General features: G+C 48.0%; 1 protein-coding gene across 5 annotated transcripts in view; it reads left to right on the top strand.

Moving 5' to 3' along the window:
- Positions 1 to 24,618, top strand: part of KIF17 (kinesin family member 17) — a 51,033-nt gene extending 26,415 nt beyond the window's left edge. Inside the window, exons 7-15 of one of the 5 annotated variants that reach the window (XM_058304236.2) lie at positions 237 to 384; positions 1,367 to 1,923; positions 2,801 to 2,881; positions 4,027 to 4,244; positions 6,165 to 6,396; positions 19,357 to 19,615; positions 20,680 to 20,747; positions 22,816 to 22,936; positions 23,893 to 24,618. In XM_058304236.2, coding sequence (XP_058160219.1) covers positions 237 to 384; positions 1,367 to 1,923; positions 2,801 to 2,881; positions 4,027 to 4,244; positions 6,165 to 6,396; positions 19,357 to 19,615; positions 20,680 to 20,747; positions 22,816 to 22,936; positions 23,893 to 24,071 — 1,863 coding nt within the window. In that variant the 3' untranslated portion in view covers positions 24,072 to 24,618. Of the gene's footprint in view, positions 1 to 236; positions 385 to 1,366; positions 1,924 to 2,800; positions 2,882 to 4,026; positions 4,245 to 6,164; positions 6,397 to 6,636; positions 6,725 to 19,356; positions 19,616 to 20,676; positions 20,748 to 22,815; positions 22,937 to 23,892 lie in introns of those variants that run through there. The other 4 variants (XM_058304235.2, XM_058304237.2, XM_058304238.2 and 1 more) reach the window with 4 other exon arrangements.
- The last annotated feature ends 1,708 nt before the right edge of the window (positions 24,619 to 26,326 follow it).

Genomic DNA, 26,326 nt, shown 5'->3' on the forward strand with positions numbered 1-26,326 from the left:
ACGGGTCGAGGAGGCCCGGGGTTTGAACCACGGACCTCCCATGTGGTAGACGGACACCCTAACCACTGGGCCAAGTAAGCTGCCTTAATCTTATGCTTTTACTTGTTGGTATTTTCTGATTTTTCTGCAATGTATTGTTTGAATCACGAGAGAGTGAGCCCTGCCCATTGTGTTTTGAAATGACGCTAATGGTGATAAATGACCCCTGGCCGTGTGCCCCCCACGCCCCCTGCCAGGAGTATGAGGAGCGCCTGGCCAGGCTGAAGGCTGACTACGAGGCAGAGCAGGAGTCTCGGGCCCGGCTGGAGGAGGATATCACTGCCATGCGCAACTCCTACGACGTCAAGCTGTCCACGCTGGAGGAGAACCTGCGGAAAGAGACAGGTGGGCACCCGGGCTGTGACGAAGGAACCCTTCCTTGCCTCCTCATTCTAGAACTGACATTTATACAGCACTTTCTGTGCACCACGCTCAGTCCAGTGAGGTAGGCCCTAAAATGACCTCTGTTTGATAGACAAGGAAACCGAGGCATAGAGAGCGTAACTTGTCCCTGGTCATACAGCTGGTCAAAGGGGAGCCATCTGAGCCAAGAGGCCATGCTCCTGCCACCGACCCTGCACCCTGATGCCTCGGCCACAGGCTGGGCTCCAGCTCTAGGCTGACTTTGAGTTGTAAAGTATTAACCAGGTTCCCAGGGGGACTCCTGCCCTGAGTTTCTGTATTTTCTACATGCAGAGCTCACCTCTGACCAAAGCAACCCACATCCCATAATAAGCATTCGATCACTAGCAAGAGCTTCTGAAAGTTTTGGTTTCCTTTTTTGACATTCTAAGATATTCCACTCACCAGCATCATACCTGGCACTCACCAAGAGTCTTAAGTCCAATCTCACAATGATGACGAGATTGACAATGTCTGCAGAACCCTTTATTGGGCGTTACTGTGCAGGTACTGTGTAAGATGCTTTACCCGCATGTCCTCATTGAACCCTCCCCACCATCCTCCCCGCAATCATCCTATTACAAGTGTGGAAACAGTTGAGCCATGGGGCAGTCGGCTAGCATGTCGACAGCAGTCCCAAGGCAGGGTGGTGGATGTCACAGCGAGATCCTTGTGTTGGTCAGGGAAGGCTTCCTGGAAGAGGTGGAAGGAGGCAGTGTTTGAGTTCTGATGGGAGAGAGGTGGGGATGCACACTGACTGTAGGCAGACTCTGGGGGTCCCAGGCTTACTTTTAAGCTAATCTCTTGGAGACAGTGGACTTGGGATCATCCTCCAGGAAAAGGAGCATCTGGTAGATCTTCTCGGGGCCTGGGTCCTCTTATTCTAGACCTTTAAGAAGTTCTAAGACGGTTCTCCAATTTCCAGAGGCTGTCCTGAAAGCAGAAGTTCTCTACAAGGCCGAGGTCGTGTCCAGGGCTGAGTTCGCCAACGGATCCGAGTACTCCCCTACTTTCCAGTACCAGGAGGCCTTCAGACCCGAGATCTTCTCCATGCCCGATACTCTGCCCAGCACTGATATCTCCAAGACTGAGCTTTTGTCCGGGTTTGATGAGCCGCCCAAGGTGGAGACCTCCAAGTCCGAGATTTCTTCCGGGTCTGATGAGTCACCCATGCTCGAAGAAGCGTCCATGTACGAGGCCTTCCCTGGGCTCACTGAGCCCTCCCACCTGGACTTCTCCGTGCCCGAGATAGAGGCTAAGAGCCAGGACTTCTTGGATGAGTATCTCAGCCTGGCGGCCACCAAGCCCCTGCAGGAGGAATCCCCGTACCTGGGGGAAGAGGAGCCCGAAGTGACGGCCCTGGAGCTGCTGCCAGGCCTGCAGGACCCATTTGCCGAGGTGGAGGCCAAGCTGGCCAGGCTCTCCTCCACTGTGGCCATGGCGGATGTGCCCCGGGCGGACACACCCAAGGTGCCCACGCAGGTAGCTGATGTCATGCATGATGTCCTACAAAAGCTCAGGGTTGGAGCTCTGGGGCCGGGGGCTCAGCGTTGACTCTGTGTGCACAGGCCCTTCCACCCCTGCTGCTCCAGCACCGTGTCCACCCTCTCTGCCATGGCTCCGGCTTTGGGGGCTGGCTTGGGCACTGGTAGTCAGGGGTCCAGGAAAGCTCATCTAGGCCTCTGTAGGGCACTAGGAAGCTGGGGTGGAGATTCCAGGTTTTTCCAGGTGGGCACCTCTTCTGCTGACTGAGGGGCACCTGCACCGGGAGCTGGCTGGGTTGGGGGTCACTGGGGGAAGCCTCTGTCGGTTCTGTGCACTTTCAGGCTCAGAGTGGGGAGCGGGGCTGGGGCTGGGGGCTCCAGCTGCCTTGCCCGACCCTCAGGTCTGCACTCCTCACTCTGCCCCTTGGTCCAGTGCCTGCTCCCTCCTCAACCCTTTTTAAAAATGTCCTCTTCCCACCCTTGATCTGTCCTTTCCTCTCCTGTCCTGTCCTGTGTGTGTAAAGAGCACAGACCTTTGAGTCTGACAGACCTGGCTCTGCCTCTTGGTTGCATGACTTTGGGCACTTCCCTTTCTGGGCCTCGGTTTCCTCATCTGTAAGCTGTGGCTGCGCGTGAGATAATAGCTCCTGAAACCCAGCAGGTGCCAGATGGGGCCCTGCCTCCTCTCCCTCTCCCTCTCTTCCCCTCTTCCCTGTTCTCCCCCCTCACCTCTTCACACCCTTCCCTCAGCAGGGGCGGGGGCACCTGCAGGTTGGCGAGGAGCCTGGGGAATTGAAGTGGAGGGCAGGGCTGGGGCGTGGAGGACGTCGGCCCTAAACCCTCTTCCTCCCCACTCCCCCCGTCTCCCGCCCCAGCATCCCTCCCTGACAGACCTGCAGCAGCCCAGCAGCCCCAGCCCCGAAGCCGAGGTCGCCGACCACCTGCCGCCCAGCCTGGTGAGCCTCTCCCTGGGCCGGGACCCGGGGTGGGGGAGGCCTCAGGGGCCTGGCTCTGTTCGCCTCCCTGGGAAACGCCAGCATCTCTTCCCTCTTGGCCTCACTTTCCTCATCCGTGAATTAGGGACTCCACCACCAGCCTTCCCCAGGCTGGCATCAGATGGCCTCTGCAAAGGAACGTGCTAATCACTGGGACTGTCTTTTCTGTTATTGTTGATGCTAATGAAGGCTGATTGTGATTTTCAGCCTTATCTTAGCCTCGGAACCCTTGTGAAATGGGTAGAGGCCCAATCTGTGTGACAGATTAGGACTGCAGGTCAGGGGCTGGCGCCCCCCCAGGGGCCTCCGCAGGGAACCCCTGTGGTGGTTTGGAACTCACTTTGAACACCACTGCTCTCAGTTTCCCCACCCTTTTCTCTTCTGCTTAAGAAAGCACAAGAGGCCACACAAGAGTGAATGATGTCATAAAAGAGGATGCTTTGACTCTACTAGCATTTATGAAGAAAGAAAATAATCTTCCAGCCCCTGGCCTTGATCGCTTGGGTGGCAGTGGGCCTGGGCACATGGCAGGCTCTCGGAAGATGGCGATGGAATGGCCAGTCAAGCCCTGGCTGAGAAAATGACATTTGAGATGGGACGCAAGCCATGAGGAGGAGCCTGGAAGAGCATCCAGCAGAGGATACAGCAAATGCAAAAGTCCTGTGGCTGGAAAGGTCTTGCCTTTCTCTGAAGCAGAAAATGAGGCCAGAGTGGCTGCAGGGTGGACAGGGACAAGTGGCAGGGGTGAGGTCGGAGAGGGAGGCAGGGACCAGTGCATGGAGGCTCTGCAGGCCATGAAAGAAACCGGATTTTACTGCAGTGCTATGGGAAGCCACGAAGGGTTCCGATCAGGCAAGGGATATGCTCGGTTTCCGTGTTAAGAAAAATGGCTCTGGCTGCTGGGGCACTGTCTCCACAAGAGGAAGCTGGGAAATCCCTTTGGGGGTTTCTGATAGAAAAGGTGGTAAAATATCTATTGGGTTGTACTGTTGTATAAATGGGGTGTCTCCAAGCCAGAGGGGACCCATCCCCGCCTGCAAAGGGGCCTGGGTGCCCCCTTGGGGCTGGAGCTTCCAACCTCCGTCTTGATTTCTCTTTGTGTCCAGGAGGTAGAGCTGGTGCTGGAGGCGGCCGAGGAGGCGGTGTTGGCAGCAGAACCTGGTGCGGGGCCCGAAGCTGAGGCCCAGGAGGCTTTGGTGGCGCAGCCGCAGCTTCCACAGGGCCCAGGAAGCATGAGGAGGGAGAGCGCGGGCCTGGGCGTGGAGGCTGCCGTGCTGGCCGACGACCTGCTGCCCATCGTGGATCAGCAGCGGGTGCTGGCGCGGTAAGGCCCCGGGCTGGTGCTGCGGGTCCCCTGGGGGGGGGCAGGAGCCAGGTCCCAGGCTCTGGGATGGAGTGCAGACAGACGCTCCCCACCCCACTGAGCCCTCACCCAGCTCTGCCTCCTAACCTGGCGGAGCCCCCACCCCCAAACCGCGCAGCCCATTTCATTCTCTCTGGGGAGGGGTCTCCACTCCACAGGGCCTGGCGCGGTGGGTCCTGGGAAGCAGCCGGCTCTCGGGAGAAAACGAAGGCCCAGCTGCAGCCACACTTCCCCAGGCCTTGCCTCGGTCTCCGGGCATCTCGGGGCAGGGTGATGCAGGGTTTGCTCGGGTCCCAGCCAAACCCCCACCCCTCTAGCTTCCAGGGTTCTCCCTGATGTAAGACATGCCCACCCTAGGGTCAGGCTATCCCCAAACAGTGACGGTCCCTGGGTCGCCTGCTGTGTAGCTTTGTGCAAGTCACAGAACTTTTGTGAGCCTCAGTGAGCATTTCTGTAAATGAGAGGAACGCCAGCCCCACTTCCCTGATGAAGTCAGCCCCGTGGCCAGGGGTCCAGCCTCCTCCCAGCAGACCACAGTTCAAACACTAACTGAGCAGCTACTAAGTGCTGGGCACCAGGGATGCAAAGACAAATGAGGGAGCAGGGTGGCCTCGAGGGGCTCACGGGCCAGCGTGGAGGCACGTGCACAGCAGGAATGTGCCACGTGTGTTGGAGGCCTGGGGTGGGCCGTGGTTCCTGGTGGTTGGCAGAGCGCCAGGCTGCGCAGGTTCACGTGGGCCTCGCCACGCCCTCACTCTAGCATCCCAGGCAGATGTTAAAGCTCTCTGTGCCTCAGCTTCCTCATCTGCAAAAGGGTGCTTCAAACAGTTCCAGCTTGAGAAATTTGTTGTGAGGGTAAAATGGGACAATGCGCGACAGGCAACCAGAAGACACCAGCACAGGCCGGGATTGTTTAAGCCGTGTGGTGGCCTGGAATGACAGCCAGTGAGGGCTTCACAGAGAGAAGGTTGGCAAGACATGCCTCGGGGAGGCTTTCTAGCCAGAGGGCACAGCATCTAACAGCAGGGCTGTTGCGAGCAGTGAGTTACTGCTGGAGTGATTTAGGGGTGGGGTGCAGAGGGAGGGGAAGTAGAGGCCCCGGGGGCCCCACTTGGGCCCTCGGCATCATCCTCATTGTAAGTAAAGTTGTGACTTGAACTTGGAGTCAGAGCTAGGAAGCCCAGGTTACAGAGCCATTCTTGCCGTTGGGTCTTTGACTAGTCCTGGCATGTCTTTTGTTAGGGTCCCTTACATCCCACTGGAAAGAAGCAGGTTCTAAAACATTTTTGTGAGGCTTTATGAGACAGAGATGAGCCTTTTTTCCCCCATAGTTTTTTTTTTTTTTAAGATTTATTTATTTATTTATTTATTTCCCCTCCCCCCGCCCCACCCCGGTTGTCTGTTCTCTGTGTCTGTTTTTGCTGCGTCTTCCTTGTCCGCTTCTGTTGTTGTCAGCGGCTCGGGAATCTGTGTTTCTTTTTGTTGTGTCATCTTGTTGTGTCAGCTCTCCGTGTGTGCGGCGCCATTCCTGAGCAGGCTGCGCTTTCTTTCGCGCTGGGCAGCTCTTTAAAGGACAAACTTAATCATGTTTGAGCTTTTTGGAGAGAAATATTTTTAAAAGATGTTGTGCGTGTCCCTGTCTTATTAAACACTGCGCACTGGACGTTAGTGGACTTTTTCACACCCCAGGGTTGGGGGTACCCGTCAGCATTTGGGACTCTGGTATGAGCACACGGGGGCTTGGAGTCTGGCAGGAATCCCGGGTCTGGCCCTGAGCAAGTGGCTTCCCCTTGAATCCTGCGTGAAGTGGGGCACCCTGGAAGCGCGGCTGGCCAATAACTGCCAGACACTGTCGCGCTTGCTCTCTCCTCCCGCTGGCAGTTTGCAGCTGTTGGAGCAGCAGGTGGTGGGCGGGGAGCAGGCCAAGAACAAGGACCTGAAGGAGAAGCACAGGCGGCGCAAGCGGTATGCGGATGAGCGCAAAAGGCAGCTGGTGGCGGCCCTGCAGAGCTCAGACGAGGACAGCGGCGACTGGGTGCTGCTCAACGTGTACGACTCCATCCAGGAGGAAGTGAGGGCCAAGAGCAAGCTGCTGGAGAAGATGCAGAGGAAGGTGAGGGCCCGGGTTCAGGCACCCCCAGCCCCTCTCCCCAGACATGGGTCGGCGCCTCTCCCAGCTCCACCGTGACGCTCACGTTCTAGTGGGAGTGTGTGTGCGTGCGCATTGGGTGATAAATAACAGAACAGAGAAGTGGGCAAGAAATTAGCAGGGAGCAGTCAGCACCACAGAAAAACAGGCGATGTGCTAGAGGATGCTGAGGAGGACCACTTTATTTTTTTCACTTTTATTGAGGTCTGAATGGATACATCCTAAGTGCACAACCCTTGATGCATTTCCTCAAAGTGAACACATCCACGAAACCAGCACCCCTTCAAGAAACTGAGCGTTAGCAGGACCCTAGAAGAACCTGGGGCTGCCGCAGATGGGAAGTCCTCTTGAGGGTGGTGACGCTTAAGGTGGAGCCTGAAAGATGAGAAAGAGGCAGCCACGTGATGATGTGAGGGAAGAGCTTTCCAGGCACAGGGAAGAGCCTGCACGGAGACCCTGAGGCAGGAACAAGCTTAGCATGTTGCAGGAACAGGAGGAAGGCAAACGGGACTTGAGTGTAAGTGAACAGGAGGAAGGCAAACGGGACTTGAGTGTAAAGTGAGGCAAGAAGGAGACTGTGCCCTCCCTGGGAGCCAGTTATGCTCCCTCTGCGCTTTCTCTGCTCACTGTCGTCCATGGCTCCTGCCGGGTCCTCCTCCCCCACCCTACCCAAACCAGCAGCCCAAGGACCTTACCAAAGCAGAATCTTGTCCCCCCTTTCCTGTGGCTCCCCATCGACCGCAGGATACAGTCCGTGCTCCTGGTAAAGCATAAAACATTGAAAACATGATGCATATACAATTACAAAATGAACACGTGCAAAGATTTTATGTAGCTTGTTAATTATCTCCTTAAGATGTTAAAACCAGTTCAAAGGATAATTGAAAGACTACATGTACACGCATATATACCTACATGCACCATCAGGAATGTGGATATGAATTCAATAGACACAAAACTCGTTAAATAGCCTGTAGTGCAATTAGATATAATGCATGGGGTTATCTTTTCCACAGGGTGGAAATCAGCTGTAGTCTGTACAGTTAACTTCTGCCCTTACAGAGTTGTAAAATCACCTAGTTTATACACCCCTAAAGATCAGGTAATCCCCAGAGGATCCGCTAGATCATGCACAAACACACCCCACTGAAAGGACATCTAGTCATTTCTTTTGTTCTTGTCCAAGTTTTGGCAGTTTTTCCTGACACTCCTCAGTCTGACAAACAGTAGACTTCTACTGTTTAATCTGTCAATTTGCAATAATATCCTTTCATTTCCATTTATTACCTATATAACAATCATTAAGTTTATTCTCTTTTCCCCCTACCCTTCTCATTTTTTTTAGTTGCATTACTTTTTTTTTTTTTTTTTTAAAGATTTATTTATTTAATTTCCCCCCCTTCCCCTGCTTGTCTGTTCTTGGTGTCTGTTTGCTGCGTCTTGTTTCTTTGTCCGCTTTTGTTGTCATCAGCGGCACGGGAAGTGTGGGCGGCGCCATTCCTGGGCAGGCTGCACTTTCTTTTCACGCTGGGCGGCTTTCCTCACGGGCGCACTCCTTGCGTGTGGGGCTCCCCCACGCGGGGGTCACCCTTGCGTGGCACGGCACTCCTTGCGCGCATCAGCACTGCGCATGGCCAGCTCCACACGGGTCAAGGAGGCCCGGGGTTTGAACCACGGACCTCCCATATGGTAGACGGACGCCCTAACCACTGGGCCAAGTCCGTTTCCCTAGTTGCATTACTTTTGCATGATTTGGGCATATAACATATACAGGTTTTTTCCCATTCTTATTTCCACCTTTGTTTTAATCTTAGATCAAGTAAATATAGTCAATGGGTCCATTATTTCTTTTGCCAAAATTCACCATCATCTTTCCTTCTTTCCTTCTTTCCTTCCTTCCTTTTTTCTTTCTTTCTTTCTTTCTTTCTTTCTTTCTTTCTTTCTTTCTTTCTTTCTTTCTTTCTTTCTTTCTTTCTTTCCTTCTTTCTTTCTTTCCTTCTTTCTTTTCTTCCTTTTCTTTTTTCTTTTCTTTCTTTTCTTTCTTTCCTTTCTTTCTCCTTTCTTTCTTTAATTTCTATTTTTTCTTTTCTTCCTTTCTTCCTTTCTTTTCTTTATTAGAGAAGTTCTAGGTTTACAGAACAATCACACATAAAATACAGGATTCCCATATATACCTTGCGTTGGTGTGGAGCACTTGTTACAATTGATAATAGCACATTTTTATAATTGTACTATTAAAGTCCATCATTGAACTTAGGGTTCACTGGTTGTATAGTGTGGTTCCATGAATTTTTAAAAAATGTTTATTCTGTTACCATATGTATAATCTAACATTCCCCCTTTTAATCATATCAGATATATATTTCAGTGCTGCTAACTGTGTTTACAATGTGGTGCCACCATCACCACCATCCATTACCAAAACATTTCCCTCATTTCCAGATAGGAACTGTGTACATTTTAAGCCTTAACTTCCCAGTCCCTCATCTCTTATTGGATGAAGCTTGTCCTCTGGTAGATTTCTCAGGAATGATTCATGTGCCATGTATTACTGAGTTCTTACATCTTTAAAACTTGATGGGAAATAAAATCCTCAGTTTACACTTTCTTTGAACTTGTTTAAAATGCTTCTCCTGAGTTGTCTTGCTTTGTTTGAGAGGCCCTCAGCATTTTAAATAAATCTTTAACAGTTTTACTAGGATATGTCTTAGTCTTTATAATTCTGCATCAGAATTTTCCTAGGTACATGGTGGGTCTGTTCAGTATGTAGAGTTAGAACTTCTTCTACTTCCAGGAAGTTTTCTTGGATTATTCTGTTCTCTTCTTTAGTTTTTCTTCCTCAGAGACTCTAATTATCCATATGTTTAATCTCCTTTCCCATCTTCTATGACAGTCACTTTCTCTCTGATACTTTTTTCCTCTTTTAACCTTTAGTTTTAAAACTTTTCTTGGCTATTTTTTTTTAAAGATTTATTCTTCATTTATTTCTCTCCCCCTCACCCCAGTTGTCTGCTCTCTGTGTCTTCTTGTATTCTTGTCAGTGGCACTGGGAACCTGTGTCTCTTTTTTGTTGCGTCATCTTGCTGCATCTGTGTGTGTGGTGCCACACCTGGGCAGGCTGCGCTTTTTTCGTACTGGGCAGCTCTCCTTATGGGGTGTACTCCTTGCATGTGGGGCTTCCTGATGCAGGGGACACCCCCGTATGGTACGGCACTCCTTGCACACATCAACACTGCGTGTAGGCCAGCTCATCACATAGGTCAGGAGGCCTGGGGTTTGAACCCTGGACCTCCCATGTGGTAGGCGGACGCTCTATCCATTGAGCCAAATCCGCTTCCTTTCTTGGCTATTTTTATATCTCTTCTTTTTTTTTTTTAAAGATTTATTTATTTCTCTCCCCTTATGCCCTACCCCCCACCCCAGTTGTCTGTTCTGTGTCCATTCGTTGTGTGTTCTTCTGTGTCTGCTTCTATTCTTGTCAGTGGCACTGGGAATCTGTGTCTCTTTTTGTTGCATCATCTTGCTGTGTCAGCTCTCTGTGTGTGTGGCGCCACTCCTGGGCAGGCTGAACTTTCTTTCACGCTGGGCGGCTCTCCTTACAGGGTGCACTCCTTGCGCGTGGGGTTCCCCTATGCGAGGGACACCCCTGCATGGCACGGCACTCCTTGTGCACATCAGCATTGTGTGTGGGTCAGCTCCACATGGGTCAGGGAGGCCCTGGGTTTGAACCGTGGACCTCCCACCTGGTAGGTGGACGCTGTATCTGTTGAGCCAAGTCCACTTCCCTTTATCTCTTCATAATACCCGAAATTATATTTTCAGTCAAATCTGTTCTCCCATGGATATCTTATAATTTGGTGTTCATTTCTCCTTTTTTCTTTAAAAAAATTATTTGAGTTTGGGCAACATCTTATTTCACTTCCTGCTGAATTTTTTGTCCATGTCTGTCTTAAGTGTTGGGATTTAAGATTTGAAATTTTCTTACCACTGAATGCTTGTTTAAGGACAATTTGTTCAAGTTGGGATGTTGTGTTACATTTTTCACTTGCTTTGTTTGGTTCCGTGTGCTTGTGCTTTTAGGGAATAATTTTACTCTCCTGCAATGGTTTGATTTTCATTTTCTTTATCATAGGAGCTTTGATGGATAATCTGCTCTTTTGTATTCATTTCATAATGTCTTATTTTTCTGAACTATCAACAAGAACTGTATGCAGAGGTAAAGGTTTTAGATGGCTTGCCAGGTTTCTTCACTAGCAGCACACTCTTCTGTTCATACAGTGAAGTGCAGAGTTTTAAATAGAGTTTAAATAGAGTTTCCCATTGCTTCCATAACAAATCACCACAAATTTAGTCGCTTAAAGCAAAACAAATCTACTGTCTCATAGTTCTGTAGGTCAGAAGTCCGGGTGGAGTGTGGCTCTGCCGCAGTTGCTCTGTGTAGAATTTTATAAGGCCAAGATCTGTTAGCCTCTCTGCCTTCCTCTTCTGATTCAAAAGGCCCGTGGCGTCACATTGGGCCCACCCAGTAGTCCAGGATGATTTCTCTGTTTTCAGGTCAACTGGTAAACAACATTAATTCCATTTGCAGAGTCTCTTTTGCCACTTACAGTAACATATTCCAGAGTATAACACTGGAGGCAAAGGTCATGGGGCCAAAATCCTGCCTATCACAAACTTTTCTCTTTTTTTTTTTTTTTTGGTGGGAGCGGTCGGTGTGTCTTTTGTAATTTCTCTTATTTCTGTATAACTTCTAATGTCTACCGCTCACCTCCCACCTCTAAATACCCTCTTCCCCCTCAGAAGCAGTGTCTTCCAGAGATGAACCCTCTTGTACACATCTAAATCTCTTCCTTTCAGTTGCCCAGTATCAAGTTTTGGACCTGTTTGTATTTGCTAACTCAGATTGTGACTTTCTCTTTTGGGGAGTGATTTTATCTGCATTGTATCTCTTTGCCCCCCTCCCCTGCTTCCTGTGTGCTCTCCACTTATCTCCCCCTTCACGTGGACAGCCATCTCTGTTGGACTTGGCTGTTTATTTCCACACTTATTAATCTGAAGCTTTTAGTTTCTGTGTCTCCTGGACAGGCTGTAGGTGTGGACTAAGGTTGGTTTTATTTTTTCTTTTCTCTCCTTGTTCTCTATATGCATGTGCATGTGTGTGTTTGGGGATGTCTGTATAGAGATTCAGATTTAGGTGACTGTCATTATCCCCAGGTACCCAGAATTCACTGTGTATTTTTTTTCAAATGCATACTACATGTGTATATATATCTGTCTGTCTACCTGCCTATCTCTATCATCTATCAATCTCTTAACCCTTTCTGAAATAAAAGCAGGGCATATCTAGCTTTGCTTCACATAATGACACCTCCTGAATATCTCTCCATAGCAATTAGACCTCATTGCTTTTCATTACTAGATAGTACGAATTGTGAGTTTGTATCATTGTCTGTTGAGTAAGTCCCCCCATTATGGGCATTTGAGTTGTTTCCAATCTTTTGCTATTATTATAGAGTCTTGCAGTGAATAGCCTATAACAGCCTATTTTTGTATTTTGGGTAGGTTTCTTTGGAATAGATTCCTCCTGCTGTGATTTCTGGGACAAAGAGTAAATGCATACATGATTTTGCTAGATGCTGTCAAATTCTCCTCCACTGGGGTTATATCATTTTACATTTCCACAAGCACGTGTGAAAGTGTTTCCCTCAGCCTCACCAACAGAGCATATGGGAAAAAAGCACTTAAATTACTGCCATTCTGATGGATGAGAAATAGAATTTCAGTGTAGTTTTAAATTTGCATTTTTCTTATTGTGAGTGAGGTTAAGTGTTTTTCTCATTATATTTTAGGGACATGTGCAAGTTTTTTCTCTAATCTGTGTCCACATTTTTTGCCCATTTTAAATTATATTGTTGGTCTTTTTCTTCTCTACTTGTAGAAGTTCTTTATATATGAGGAATATTAACTCTTGATCTGTGACATATTGTAAATATTTTTTCCATTTGTCTTTTTACTATGATCTACCTGTGGTATTTTTACCATACAAATTTTAAAATTTATTTTGTCAAAGTGATCAACATTTTTCATTATTGAATATAGATTTTGAATCATAGGAAAGCTCACTTCTAGAACTTGTATGGTTTCATTTTATGTATTTAAATCTCTAATCCACTTGGAATTTATCCTGGTATGCATGTGAGAAACTGATTCAGTGTTATCTTGTCCATATGGCTATCCATTTATCCCAACACCATTTTTCAAAAAGTCCATTTATTCTCCACTGACTTAAGATGCTGCCTTTATTGTATACTAAATTTCTATATGCATTTAGATCTATTTCTGGATATTCAATTCAGTTCTCTTGCTCCATCTAGTCATGTACCAATGCCAGCCACTTTGTTTAAAATGGAGAGACTTTATAATATGTTTTATAATTTCTTAGGAGTATTCCCATCTCAATGCTTTTTGTTTTCAGGTCTCCCTGGATATTCTTTATTGTTTGTTTGTTTTTCAAATAAATTTTATAAACAGTTGGCCTACCTCAAAAGGAAAAAAAAGACTGATGAAATTTTTAGGGCAATCACTTTATATTTATTAATTAGCTTGAGATTAGCAATACCTTTATGAGGTTGGATTTCCTGTTCAGGAACATGGTATGTATTTTTTATTAGTTTAAATTAACTTTTGTGTCATTCAGGAGTATTTTATAGATTTCCTCATATAGATTTTGACATTTCTTGTTCATTTTACACCTAGGTATTTTATTTGCTTTCCCATATGGGTATCCTCTTCCATTATAATTTCTAACTGGATTTTGTTTGTAAAATATAGGCTACTGATTTTAAAAGATGTGGCAGTTTGAGATTATTTCATGAATCCCAAAGATTATGTTTGTAAACTAATCTATTCCTCTGGACGTGATACCCTTTGAGTGCATTAAATTCACTTAAGGAACCTTTGATTAGGGTACCTGTGAAGATTGCTTTAGAGATTTTTTTACTAAGTCAGTAAGGCATGACTCAGGCTGAGTCCCTGCCCCTTGCTGGGTCTGATATGAATGGACTCACACAGACAGACAGACACAGGAAGAGAGAGCTCTCTCATTTTTTGATCCTGCCGTGTAACAGAAAGGAGAGGCTCAAACAAGTGAGGCCCTGGGGAGAAATGAGCCATTGGCCTGATAGTTTAAAAGCAGAGCAGCTGAGTCAGAGAAGCCTGGAAGAGAAGGAGAGACCAGGCCGAAACTGCCTGCCATCTTGCTTCAACACATGGCAGCTGACTTTGGTGAGAAAGCACCGCTTATGGTGCCATGAGTTGGACTTCACGGCCTTGGGACTATAAGCTTTTACACCAAATAAATCCCCTTTATAAAAGCTAGCACATTGTCTGGTACTTTGCATCAGCACCCATTGGGTAGTCTAAGATAGAGGTATTTAAAAACCTGTGTGGGGAGTGGATGTAGCTCAAGTGGTTGAGTGCCTGCTTCCCATGTATGAGATCTTGGGTTCAAGCCCCAGTACTTCCTAAAAACAAACAAATGAAAAAACCAACTCTCACTGGGGAGGGGATGTAGTTCAGTGGTTGAACACCTGCTTCCCATGTACAAGATCCTGGATTCAATCCCCAGTACTGCATAAAAAAGAAAAATTCATTGTGAAATAGAAGAGAACACTTACAAACTCATTTTATTGGGCCGTCATTACCCTGATACCACAAACTGACAAAGGCATCACAAGAAAAGAAAGCTACAGACTAATATTTCTTATAAATATAGCTGTAAAAATCCTCAACAAAATACTAGTAAAAAAAATCTAACATATCAAAAGGATTATACACTATAATCAAATGGGATTTATCTCAGGAATGCAAGATTAGCCTAACATCCAAAAATCAATTAATGTAATAGATAAATAGAATAAAGGACAAAAAACATGTGATTATCTTAATAAACAAAGAAAAAGCATTTGACAAAATTCATTACTCCTCATGATGAAAATATTCAACAAGTAGGAATAGAAGGGAATGTCTCCAACCTGGTAAAGAGTATCTAAACCACAGTTAACTTCATACTTAATGATTAACAACTGAATGCTTTCCCCTAAGATCAGGAACAAGAGAAGGATGTCTTCTTTTACTACTTCTATTCAACATTGTACTGGAAGCTCTAGCCAGGGCAATTAGGAAAGAAAATGAAATAAGAAGCATGCAGATTGGAAAGGAAGAAGTAAAAGTAACTCTTTTTGCAGAGGACATGATTTTGTACATAGAATATCCTAAGGAATCCACTGAAAACTATTAGAACCAATAAACAAGTTCAAAAAAGTTGCAGGATACAAGATCAATAAACAAACATCAATTGTATTTCTATACACTTGTACTAAACAATGTGCAAATTTAAGAAAATAATTCCTTTTACAATAGAATTAAAAAGAATAAAATCTACAATACATCATATACAAAAATTAACTCAAAATGAGTCAACAACCTAAATGTAAGAGTTAAAACTATAAAATCCTTAGACGAAAACATAGGGAAATTATCCTCAAGACCTTGTATAGGCAATGGATTCTTAGATTTTACAGCAAAAGCATAAGAAACAAAGGGAAAAAATAAATAAATAAAATGGACTTCATTAAAATTAAAAACTTTTGTGCATCAAAGGACATTATCAAGAAAGTGAAAAGACAACCTTCAGAATGGGACAAAATATTTGTAAATCATTTATCTATTAAGGATTTAATTTCCAGGTTATATAAAGAATTCCCAGAAGTCAACAACAAAAAAGACAACTCAATTTTAAAATGCAAAAGACTTTAACAGACATTTCTCCAAAGAAGATATACAAATGGACAATAAGCACATGAAAAGATGCTCAACATCTTATAGTCACTATGGAACTGCAAATCAAAACCACAATGAGATATCACCTCACACCCACAAGGATGGCTGTTATTTTAAAAATGGAAAATAAATGCTAGGATGTGGAGAAATAGGAACCTTGTACATTGTTGGTTGGAATGTAAAATATTTGCAGCTACTGTGAAAAACAGTTTGGTGATTCCTCGGGAAGTATGAATTACCCTGTTACCCAGTAATCCCACTTCTAGATATACACCCAAAAGAATTGAAAACAGGGACTCAACCAGGTCTCTGTACACCAATGTTCATAGCAGCATTCTTCACAATAGCTAAAAGATGGAAGCAACCCAAGTGCCCATCAACAGATGAATGGATAACCAAATTGTGGTATATCCATAAATGGAATATTATTCAGTCACGAAAAGAACTGAAATTCTAATATGTGCTACAACATGGATGAACCCCGAAGATATCATGTTAAGAGAAATAAGCTGCACAAAGGACAGATATTTTTGATTCCATGTATCTGAAATAACTAGAATATACAAATTCATAGAGACAAAGTAGATTACAGGTTACCAGGGGTGGGAGTGGAGAGGAATGGGGAGTCAATGTTTAATGGATAGAGTTTCGTTGAGGGTGATGGAAGAGTTTTGATAATGGGATGATGGTGATGGCAGCACAACATTGTGAATGTACTTAATACCACTGAATGGGACACTTGAAAGTGACTAAATGGGAAATTTAATATTGTGTAACTATTACTACAATAACATTTTTTAAAAGACTTAAGAATAAATTTAACAAGTGAAGGGCAAATCGTATAATCCAAGAACTACAAAACATTATTGAAAGAAATTAAAGAAGACCTAAATAAATGGGAAGACATTCCTTGTTCATCATCAGAAGACTTAATATTGGTAAGATGGTAACAGTCCTCAAATTGATCTACAGAGTCATTGTAATCCCTGGCAAAATCCCAGCTGGCTTCTTTGTAGATGACAAGCTGATTCTGAAATTCATGTGGAAATTCAGCAGCCGCTGAATAGCCTAGGCAATATTGTAAAAGAACAAAGTTGGAGGATTCACTGTTTCTGATTTAAAAACTTAACTGCAGGGAAACGGACTTTGGCCCAGTGGTTAGGGTGTCCGTCTACCACATGGGAGGTCCGCGGTTCAAGCCCTGGGCCTCCTTGACCCGTGTGGAGCTGGCCCATGCACAGTGCTGATGCGCGCAAGGAGTGCCATGCCACGCAAGGGTGTCCCCCGCGTAGGGGAGCCCCATGCGCAAGGAGTGCACCCATAAGGAGAGCCGCCCAGCGCCAAGGAGGGAGCAGCCTGCCCAGGAATGGCGCCGCCCACACTTCCCGTGCCGCTGACAACAACAGAAGCGGACAAAGAAACAAGACGCAGCAAAAAGACACAGAAAACAGACAACTGGGGGAGGGGAGGGGAATTAAATAAATAAATTAATTAAAAAAACAAAAAAACTTACTGCAGAGCTACAGTAATCAAGACAATGTGGTACTGGCATTGTCTTGTACACTGTAAGGATAGGCATATAGATCAATGGAATAGAATTGAGAGTCCAGAAATAAACCCTCTAGTTCACAGTCAATTGATTTTTTTAAAAAGATTTATTTATTTTATTTATATCTCTCCCCTTCTCCCCCCGTTGTATGTGTCCGCTTGCTGTGTGTTCTGTGTCTGCTTGCACCCTTGGTGGCACCAGGAAATTGTATCTTTTTTCATTACGTCATCTTGCCGCGTCAGCTCTCAGTGCTTACAGTACTACTCCTGGGTGGGCTGTGCTTTTTTTCATGCAGGGCGGCTCTCCTTGCAGGGCGCACTCCTTGTGTGGGGGGCACCCCCACATGGGGGCGCCCCTGCGTGGCACAGCACTCCTTGCGCACAGCAGCTCTGTGCGTGGGCCAGTTCACCACACGGATCAGGAGGCCCTGGGTATGGAACCCTGGACCCTCCCATAGGGTAGGCGGACGCTCTATCAATTGTGCCATGTCCACGTCCCAACAACTGATTTTCAATAAGGATGCCAAGACAATCAACAAATGGTTTTGGAACAGGACTGGATTTCCATGTGGAAAAGAATGATGTTGGACCCCCTACCTAATATTATTTACAAAAATGAACTCAAAATGGAGCAAATGCCTAAATATAAGAGTTAAAACTCTTAGAAGAAAACATAGGTGTAAATCTTCATCATCTTGAATTTGGCAATCATTTCTTAGGTATGATACCAAAAGTACAAGCAACAAAAGAAAGAAATAGGACTTAAACAAAATAAAAGAAACAAACAAAATTTTGTACTTCAAAGGATACTATCGAGAAAGAGAAGACAACCCACACAATGAAAGAAAATGTTTTCAAATCATACATCTTGATGTGGGCCTTGTATCTAGACTATATAAAGAACTCTTACAACCCAATAATAAAAAGACAAATAACCCAATTAAAAATGGACAAAGGATCTGAATAGACATTTCTCCAAGAAGATATGCAAGTGGCTAATAAGCACATGAAAAGATGCTCAACATCATTAGTCATCAGGGAAAAGCAAATCAAACCCACAATGAGATACCACTTCACACCCACCAGGATGGTCATAATAAAAAAGATTATAACAAATGTTGATGAGGATGTGGGGGAATTGGAACCCTCACACATTGCTGGTGGGCATTTAAAACAGTGAGCTACTGTGGGAAACTGTCTGGCAATTCCTGAAAAGGTTAAACATAGAGTTACTATACCAAAATCACTCCTAGGTATATATCCAAGAGAAATAAAAACATGTCCACACAAAAACTTGTTTGCAAATGTTCATAGAGCATTAATCATAATAGCCAAAAAGTGGAAACAATCAATTCATGAATGAAAAAATAAAATGTGCAATAATACTACAGTGCAATAATACTTAGCAGTAAAAAGGCACAAAGTACTGATACATGGTAAATGGATGAACCTTATGTTAAGTGAAAGAAATCAGTCACAAAAGACATCACAGTGTATGATTCCATTTATGTGAAATGTCCAAAATAGGTGAACATATAGAGACAGAAAGTAGATTAGTGGTTGCCTCGGGCAGGGAGTTGGGGACAATGGGTGTGACTGCTAATGGGTATGGGCTTTTATTTTGGGGGGTGATGAAGATGTTCTAAAATGTAATGTGATGATGGTTACACAACTCTGTGAATATACTAAAAACCATCAACTTGTACACTTTAAATGAGTGAATTTTATGATATGTGACTAATATCCAATAAAGCTGTTATAAAATCATCATGAATTATTTCACACATACAAAAATACATAAAGGCAATTCCCAGGGACACCTGGTACCTGTCGTCCACCTTAAGGAATGGAGCACAAATTAATCAGTTGAAGCCCCTCCCTGATGGCGCCCCCGTCCCGCCCATGTACCAGCAGGTATGTTCTGTTCTCAGTTTGGTGATGATCATTCCCATGAGGTGAACACACCCTTCTTTGCTAATCTGACTGTACCTGCTCCATGAAATGGACGCCCTGGGGCTCACGGAGGGCCTGGTTCCAGTTGGAGCTGGGAGTCACCTGTGCCTAGGAGAGAATGTAGTGCCGGCCTGGCAGACATGGGCAGGAGACCAAAAGAGTCTGAGAGTTTATGGCTGTTGCTTCTCTTAGAAAAATCACTTGTGCAATTCTGAGACCTTTTAGGACTGAATCAAATGTATGGGTGAGGGTAGAGATGGAGAGCTGGCTTTTTGCAAAACTGGATGCAAGAGGGGCTCATCTAAATGCTGGGGGCGGAGAAGGGAGGATAAGGGAGTGGATGAATGGAGGGATCAGCGGGTGGAGAGGACAGTGGATGAGTAGCTGGAAGGATGGATGGGCAGATGGTTGAGATAAGAATGGGTGGATGAGTGGATCAAAAAACAATGGGTGAGTGGCTGGCTGGAAGGCCAGCTAGTGGATGGGATGGCTAGGGTATGGGATGGCCAGGGGGGTGGGATGGCCAAGGGGATGGGTAAGGTGTCTTTTTCCTGCTCACTGTTTGCCATCCTTTGCTTTCAGCTTCGGGCAGCAGAGGTGGAGATCAAAGATCTGCAGTCGGAGTTTGAGTTGGAGAAGATCGATTACTTGGCCACCATCCGCAGGCAGGAGCGTGACTTCCTGCTCCTCCAGCAGCTCCTGGAGCAGGTGCAGCCCCTGATTCGCCGTGACTGTAACTATAGCAACCTGGAGAAGATTAGGCGCGAGTCCTCCTGGGATGAGGATAATGGCTTCTGGAAGATCCCTGAGCCTGTCATCATGAAAACCAGCCTCCCAGTAGGTGAGGAGCTTGGCTGTCCCTGGAGTCCTCAAGGCCCCCCACTCTACCCTACAGACTGGCAGGGTAACCTAGGCCCTCCCTGCTGGCAGCAGGTGCAGCAGCCATGACCCATGGTCCCTGAGACGCCGGGGACCTGACAGTGCTGTGCCCTGTGACCTCTTTGCGTTCAGGTTCCCCATCTTTAAACTGGGGATTCATAGCAGGACCTTCCTTACAGACTGATGTGAGGATTAGAATGTGGAACGCTCAGTGTGCCTGGCACAGAATCAGGGCTTGCACATTATCATTGTTGTCCTTATTTCATCTTCTAACAGCCCTGGGAAGTATAGAGGACAGATTTCTGTACCTGTTTTTATGTATGAGGAAAAGGAATCTGAGAGTTTAAGTGACTTACACAGAGTCACAATCACAGCAGTGAGTTGTAAACAAGGGGAGAAAGAGCCACACGGAGTTCCAGGCATGGTTCAGCTTCTGATTTTGCCCCTGAGCTCCTGCGTGGCCCTGAGTAAGTCCCTGTCCACTCTCTGGTTCTCATTCCCTCATCTTTACAGAGAAGGGGGTGGGCAAGATGATCTCGAAGGTCCTTCCGCCAGTGAGTCTCAGAGCTCTGGCAGACCTTGCTTGGCCGGTTTTCCAGCCACACACCTGCTTTGCCCATTCAGGGAGCAGCAGCCTCTCCCACTCCACAGGCCCCCCGTCGGTCCTCCCCTGGTCAGAGAGTGTTCGTCCAGGTTCTACATCTCTGATTTTATGGATGGCCACTGCCACCCATCCCTGCCGAGTCTCCAGGCAGCTCAGTTGCCCATGAGCTCTCAGCAGCAGCAGTCCTTCGCCTGCTATCTTGCCTGGAAGCAGGGGAATGGCTTCTTTGGCATCTGAGCCCTGCTGTGGTCTGCTTCCCAAATTAATCCCTTGGTGTGGGCTGGGAATGCATCCTCCCCTGGCCTCCAAGCTTAGCCGGGCCTGGCTAAGGTCCCACCTCGGGGAGAGCGCTGCCACCTAACCTGTCACTCTGCCCTGTGCACCTGGCAGCAGTGACTTCAGCTTTTGTTTTCTCATAGCAGTTCCCACAGGGCCACAGAACAAGCCAGTCCGCAAAACCTCTGCAGCAGAAGTCAGTGAACCAGGCATGGTAAGGCCCCCCACCCCACCCCACCTCCAGGGAGCAAGGGCGGCACAGGAGCTATGAAGTGCAATGAGCCAGTGTGATGGAACCTTTAGCCCATCGAAGGCTTAAAGCAGGGGGCTGGGCCTGGATCCCTTTCTGTGTGACCCTGTTGGCACTTAGACCCCTACCCACCCCCAACCTTCATTCAAAGGCACTTAAGGTCATAAAGACCAGAGGGAGAGCTGGTCTAAGGTAGTCCACCCTGCAGCTTTAAACCAGGGGACGAGCAGCCCCTTCTGGTCCCCTGGGCCCCAGCTCCTACCCTTGAACCAAGAAGGGTCCTCAAAGGGTTCATGAAACAGTATTCATGATCCTTGAGTCATTTTATTTGCATATCTCCTATATTTTGAATTGTACAAGCAATATATATCTCCTTAAACCAGGGCTTGGCAAACTTGTTCTGTAAAGGGCCAGACAGTAACTATTTTAGGCTGTGTGTGCTCTGTCGCCCCTATTCAGCTCTACCTTCAGAGCGTGAAAACAGCCACAGACACAGAAGTGAATGGGTGTAGCTGTGTTTCAATAAAACTATTTATAAAAACAGGCTTCTGGCCAGATTTGGCCCACAAGCTGTAATTTGCGAATCCCTGCCTTACACACTCCACATGGTGCCATTCCATTCAGAAGCCCCATTGAGTGCACTTTACAGCCATGATAAGGCCCCTCGTAGGGTTTTTATTGCTCCCCCCCCCAGTTGTTTGTCTGCTCTCTATTCACTGTGTGTTCTTCTGTGACCGCTTCTATCCTTAGCAGCAGCACCGGGAATCTGTGTTTCTTTTTGTTGCGTCATCTTGCTATGTCAACTCTCCATGTGTGTGGCGCCATTCCTGGACAGGCTGCATTTTCTTTTGTGCTGGGTGGCTCTCCTTATGGGGCGCACTCCTTGCGTATGGGGCTCCCCTACGCGGGGGACACCCCTGTGTGGCAGGGCACTCCTTGCGCGCATCAGCACTGCACATGGGCCAGCTCCACACGGGTCAAGGAGGCCCGGGGTTTGAATCGCGGACCTCCCATGTGGTAGACGGACGCCCTAACCACTGGGCCAAGTCCGCTTCCCCCTCGTAGGTTAATGGATCCCAGTGGAGCCTCCCTTCCTAAGTCAAGCATTTCAGCTCTGGATGGCTGCAAGGAATTTCTCATGCTGGTCTAAAGCTCCGACTGGTTACTTTAGATAGCTTAATTTCATAAACTAGGGGCTGCTGCTGGAAAAAGAACATTCATAACCTGGGGTCACAAGGGTTTATTACTCAAAACAGTTATAGTTCTAAGTGATAGACACTCAAAGCAAACCATCCTGAGCAAAATGGGGGGATCTGAGCTCCATCCATCCTCTTATAGCATCCTTACACCAAAGCATGTGGAAAGATTCTGATTGGCTCTGCCTGCATTATGGGCTTGGACCAATTACGATGTCCAGGAAGATTTACTTCTGTGATTAGCCCAGGCTGGGCCACATGTCCACCTGCATAGCAAAGGGCTGGGAGTGGTGGTATTAGGGCATTCTAAAGGCTATCCCACCACGACCATGGCCAGTGCTGGAAGGGTGCTTCTCTAAAGGAAGAGATATAGGGTGAGGAAAACGACTGCACTACAGCAGTGAAGAACAACAATCCTAGGTGATGTAAAGGTCGCACTCCAGCTATGAGCTCCTAAGTGTACTCATGAGCTGCGGGCCCTGCTCTGTGAACATGCTGTGCTGGGTGTGGGCTGTGCAAAAGCAGCCCTGCTCCTGTCTCACCCAGGGGACAAGGCACCTCACTTCTCTTCCTGAGGAATGGGAGGTGGGGTGGAGGCTTGGCTGGATCCTGCGCTTCCCCTGCCCTGAGCTGCCTGAGACCCTCGTCCCAGCGTTTGTGGTTTGTGGTAGGGTACCCCAAAGTGGACAGCCACTGCTCCAGCGCTCTGACACAGGCTGGGAGGGGCTCGGGGCAGGCCCCTCCCAGGTTTCCAGGGACTGCTGAGCCCTGGGTAAGGGCGCAGATCAGGAGTGCACAAACAAGGGGTCTTTTCCCATGCGGATTTACAATCTCAGCAGGAAGAAGACCGATACAAGCTGATGCTCAGCCGGAGCGACAGTGAGCACATTGCCAGTAACTACTTCCGGCCCAAGCGGGCCAGCCAGATCCTCAGCTTGGACCCCATGAGGAGCCTCAGTGAGTGCCCCCCGCCTCCCCACCTCTCCTCCAGCCCTTCCTCACCGGGAGAGGAGCTCGGGCAGCCCTGGGCTCAAAGGCCCCCTTCCCTCCCCGAGTTTCAGTTTCCTCGGCTAGAAAATGAGGGGACATCACCTACTCCTCAGGATTAGATGAGCAGAGGTGGGGAAATGGGTGTTCTCCTCTTTCCTCCGGCCCTTCCTCTCCTTGGGGGGAGGTGCTGTGCGAGCTTCACCTGTGTCCCTAGCACACAGGAGGCCCTCAAACCACACCCCAGGGCCCTGGCATGCAGGTGCACGGTCTGTGGCTGTTCCTCAGCCCCCAGTGTTGTGACTTGTCCCATCTGTGGGTGATTAACTTTTATCAAAGACCACTGAGCAAGGTGGGTGAGGGGTGGCAAAAAGGCCCCCAAAAGCAAAATGCAGTTTTAAAAGCAAGAACTGAAAAATTACTTCATTGCTTTTGCAATTAAAATTAAAGACCACTGAGCTTCCAACAAAATATCATTAAAAAGGGAAATCTTAGTTCTATTTTTTTTTCCTTAGTTCTATTGAGGTTATTTAAGAGGCAGAGTGGGTGGAGTTGGGGAAGGAGGAGGAAAAATAGGGCAGGAAAGAAACTGGCACCATCTGAGTGCCTGGCACTGTGCCTACATTATAGATAAGGAAACAGGCTCAGAGAGGCCAAGGACTGGCCCACGGCTGCACTTGAGGAGGTGGTGGAGCTGGGCTCTAAACCCAGGCTGCCTGAGGCTGAGCTGCTGGATGCAGGTGCAGGGCCGGGTCTATGACCTCTGCCACAGCAGCCGGCAGAGCCGGGGCTCCAGCTGCAGGCCGGGGCCCCTGGCTGGGTGGGTGGGTCCCGGGCCAGACCCTCCACCCCTGCTGCACCTGGGAGTTGCCTCCCATTCCCTGCACTCCGGGCTTACCAGCACCTTCTGCCTCTCTTCTCCACAGCGCATCACAACTCACCGCCAGGTCTCAGCTCCCCACTCAGCAACAACGCTGCCATCTCACCCACCCAGGTCCCCGAAATGCCCCAGCCCCGGCCCTTCCGCCTTGAGTCCCTCGACATCCCCTTCACCAAGGTCAAGCGTAAGAAAAGCAAAAGCAACTTTGGCAGTGAGCCTCTGTGAACACAGCTGCCTGCTGTGGGCCCTGCCTTAGGGCTTCCTCAAGACTGCCAGGTCCTCCCAGGGCAGCCCCAGCCAGACCTCCCCTCACCTGCCCACCACAGAGGCGGCTTGGCTCTGGGAAGCTACTCTCCCTCCCCCCTTCTCCAGAGAGCTCACCCAGGGCAGAGCCTCTGCAGAAAACCCCCTTGGAGAGGCCCACTCCGGCTCTCCACACATCAGTGTTCCCTTCGCCCACCTGCTGGCAGAGCCTGCAGTTGGTGCCACCATGTTAGCCTCTGCCTCGACGGGCTTAGAAACCTTAGCCTGCCTCAGTCCTCTCACAAGGCCTTCACCAGCAGCCCCAAAAGAGTGTGCACCTCCAGTGTGGATGAAGCTCAACATCCTGATGACAGACTTGTGCCTTCCAACAACATGTGTGACATGGGCACAGAAGTCCTGGAGCACTTGTTCCATTCAGCCTGCTGCTGGCTGGTCTGTGCTAGAGAAGGCCACTTCACATTAAGCTGCCCCAATAAACTGCCTTTTAAGGACAACTCCCCTTCCCTGACCCTCTGACAGGCCTCTCCCTGCCTCTGCTGCCTGGCCTTTGTGGGGACGCTCTGTGGGGAACAAGGGTTCTTAGCTCCCTGGGGCCTCTAGAACACAGGGGCTCCAGAGTGTGTGCAAGCCCCTGCAATAGTGAGTACGAGTGCATTTTTCTGGGGAGAGGATCTGAGCTTTTGTTTGATGATTCTCAAAGGATTCATGATCCAGGAAAGCAGATCCCGTTTTTGAAAATAGGAGCCATGTCTTACTGAGGCCAGGAAATTGCCCAGGTGTTGACAGGCCTGCAGCTGTGCCTGAACTGGGACAGACAGAAGCAAATTTAGGCCACCCCAGGTGCCTGTCCCCTTGGCCTGTATAGCCCAGGCCTGCTAGGTGGGCCACCTCACAATTTGAGGGAAAGCTTTGGCGTTTGGTGCCACCCTAAGCCTCACTTTACTCTCTGATCCTCGTCTGTGAAATGGGGATTACACCATTACGCGTGGGTTACTGCACGGGTTAAATGAAAGAGTATGTAAAGCTCCTGGCCTACAATAGATGCCCCAAGTTAGTTCCCCTCATTCCTTCTCCGTATTTTGTGTCAGTTACTGTGGTAGGTCCCCACAAGCCACATGCCTGGAAGTCACACTCTGGAGAAGCTGGTGTGGAAGGTACTTAGAGGTAGGCTGCAGTACTTTGAGTCAAAGGCCCATGCCAAGGCTACATCAGGTCTTTATGGAGAACAAAGTGCACTTCTGATCGGAGCAGCATTGGGTGGGCTCCCATAGAGGCTGGGAAGATCCTGGGATGCTCAGGATGGGAGTGTGGGGAGGGGGATCCTGGTGGAGGGAGCTGTGTGGCCAATAGTTAGGTGGGGAAGCTGGAGGATATCTGTTCTATCCAAGTCCAGAGACTGAGGCATGAGGTTGCCACAATGAGTGAGAGAGAAGAGACTTTGGGGGCCCCTGTGGCAGACTCCTAAGCAATGGGTTGGTACCTCAGGTCTGAGTTTGCGTTGGATCTTGTACTGTGTGCAGAAGAGTGGGACAGCTTAGCAGCTGTGCAGGCATTAGGGATGAGAGACCTAACTTGGGGTTGAGTTAGTGGGAGAAGATGGAGGAAGTAGAACCAGTTAAAGGTATCCTTGGAGGTTTTGATTTTTGGCCCCCAGATTCTTGGAGGACGAGTTCAAAAGGTCAGAAAAATTGCCACCTTCTCTCTCCACAATTACCATACCATTCACTCCAAGACTGTGATTGGGACCCATAGAACAGTTGAAGTCTTGGAGCTGCTTGTGGTAGCTTTTACCTAGTCCTGTGGCAGGACTGAGCCAGGTGTGAGGTGAGTCGGGTGGCCTGAGTCAGTCTAGAAGGTGTGAAGCCAGCTTTTACGGAGTGGACACTCAGTCTGGCTTGGCGCCAGTGCTTCAAAACCTGTTTTAGTCCTTACAAGAGCCCTGAGAGGAGATAAATAGCTATCCCAAAGGCACACATAAGCACAGAGTTGGACCTCGCTATTATTCCTACTTCGTGTTGAGAAAACTGGCCTGGAGAGAAGCGAAATGCCCGGGTAACAGGTCCAGTGAGTAATAGGACTTGGAAACTGAACCCAAAGCTGGACTGACTAGACCGACCTACCGCCAGTGTGGACCGCCGGCCAGGCCCGGCCAGGCCCGCCTAGGCCCATGAGCCACAGAGGCCTCACAATGCCCGGGCCCAGATCTTATTTTCCAA

Source organism: Dasypus novemcinctus, chromosome 9, assembly GCF_030445035.2.
Source record: "Dasypus novemcinctus isolate mDasNov1 chromosome 9, mDasNov1.1.hap2, whole genome shotgun sequence".
NCBI classification, from domain to species: Eukaryota; Metazoa; Chordata; class Mammalia; order Cingulata; family Dasypodidae; genus Dasypus; species Dasypus novemcinctus.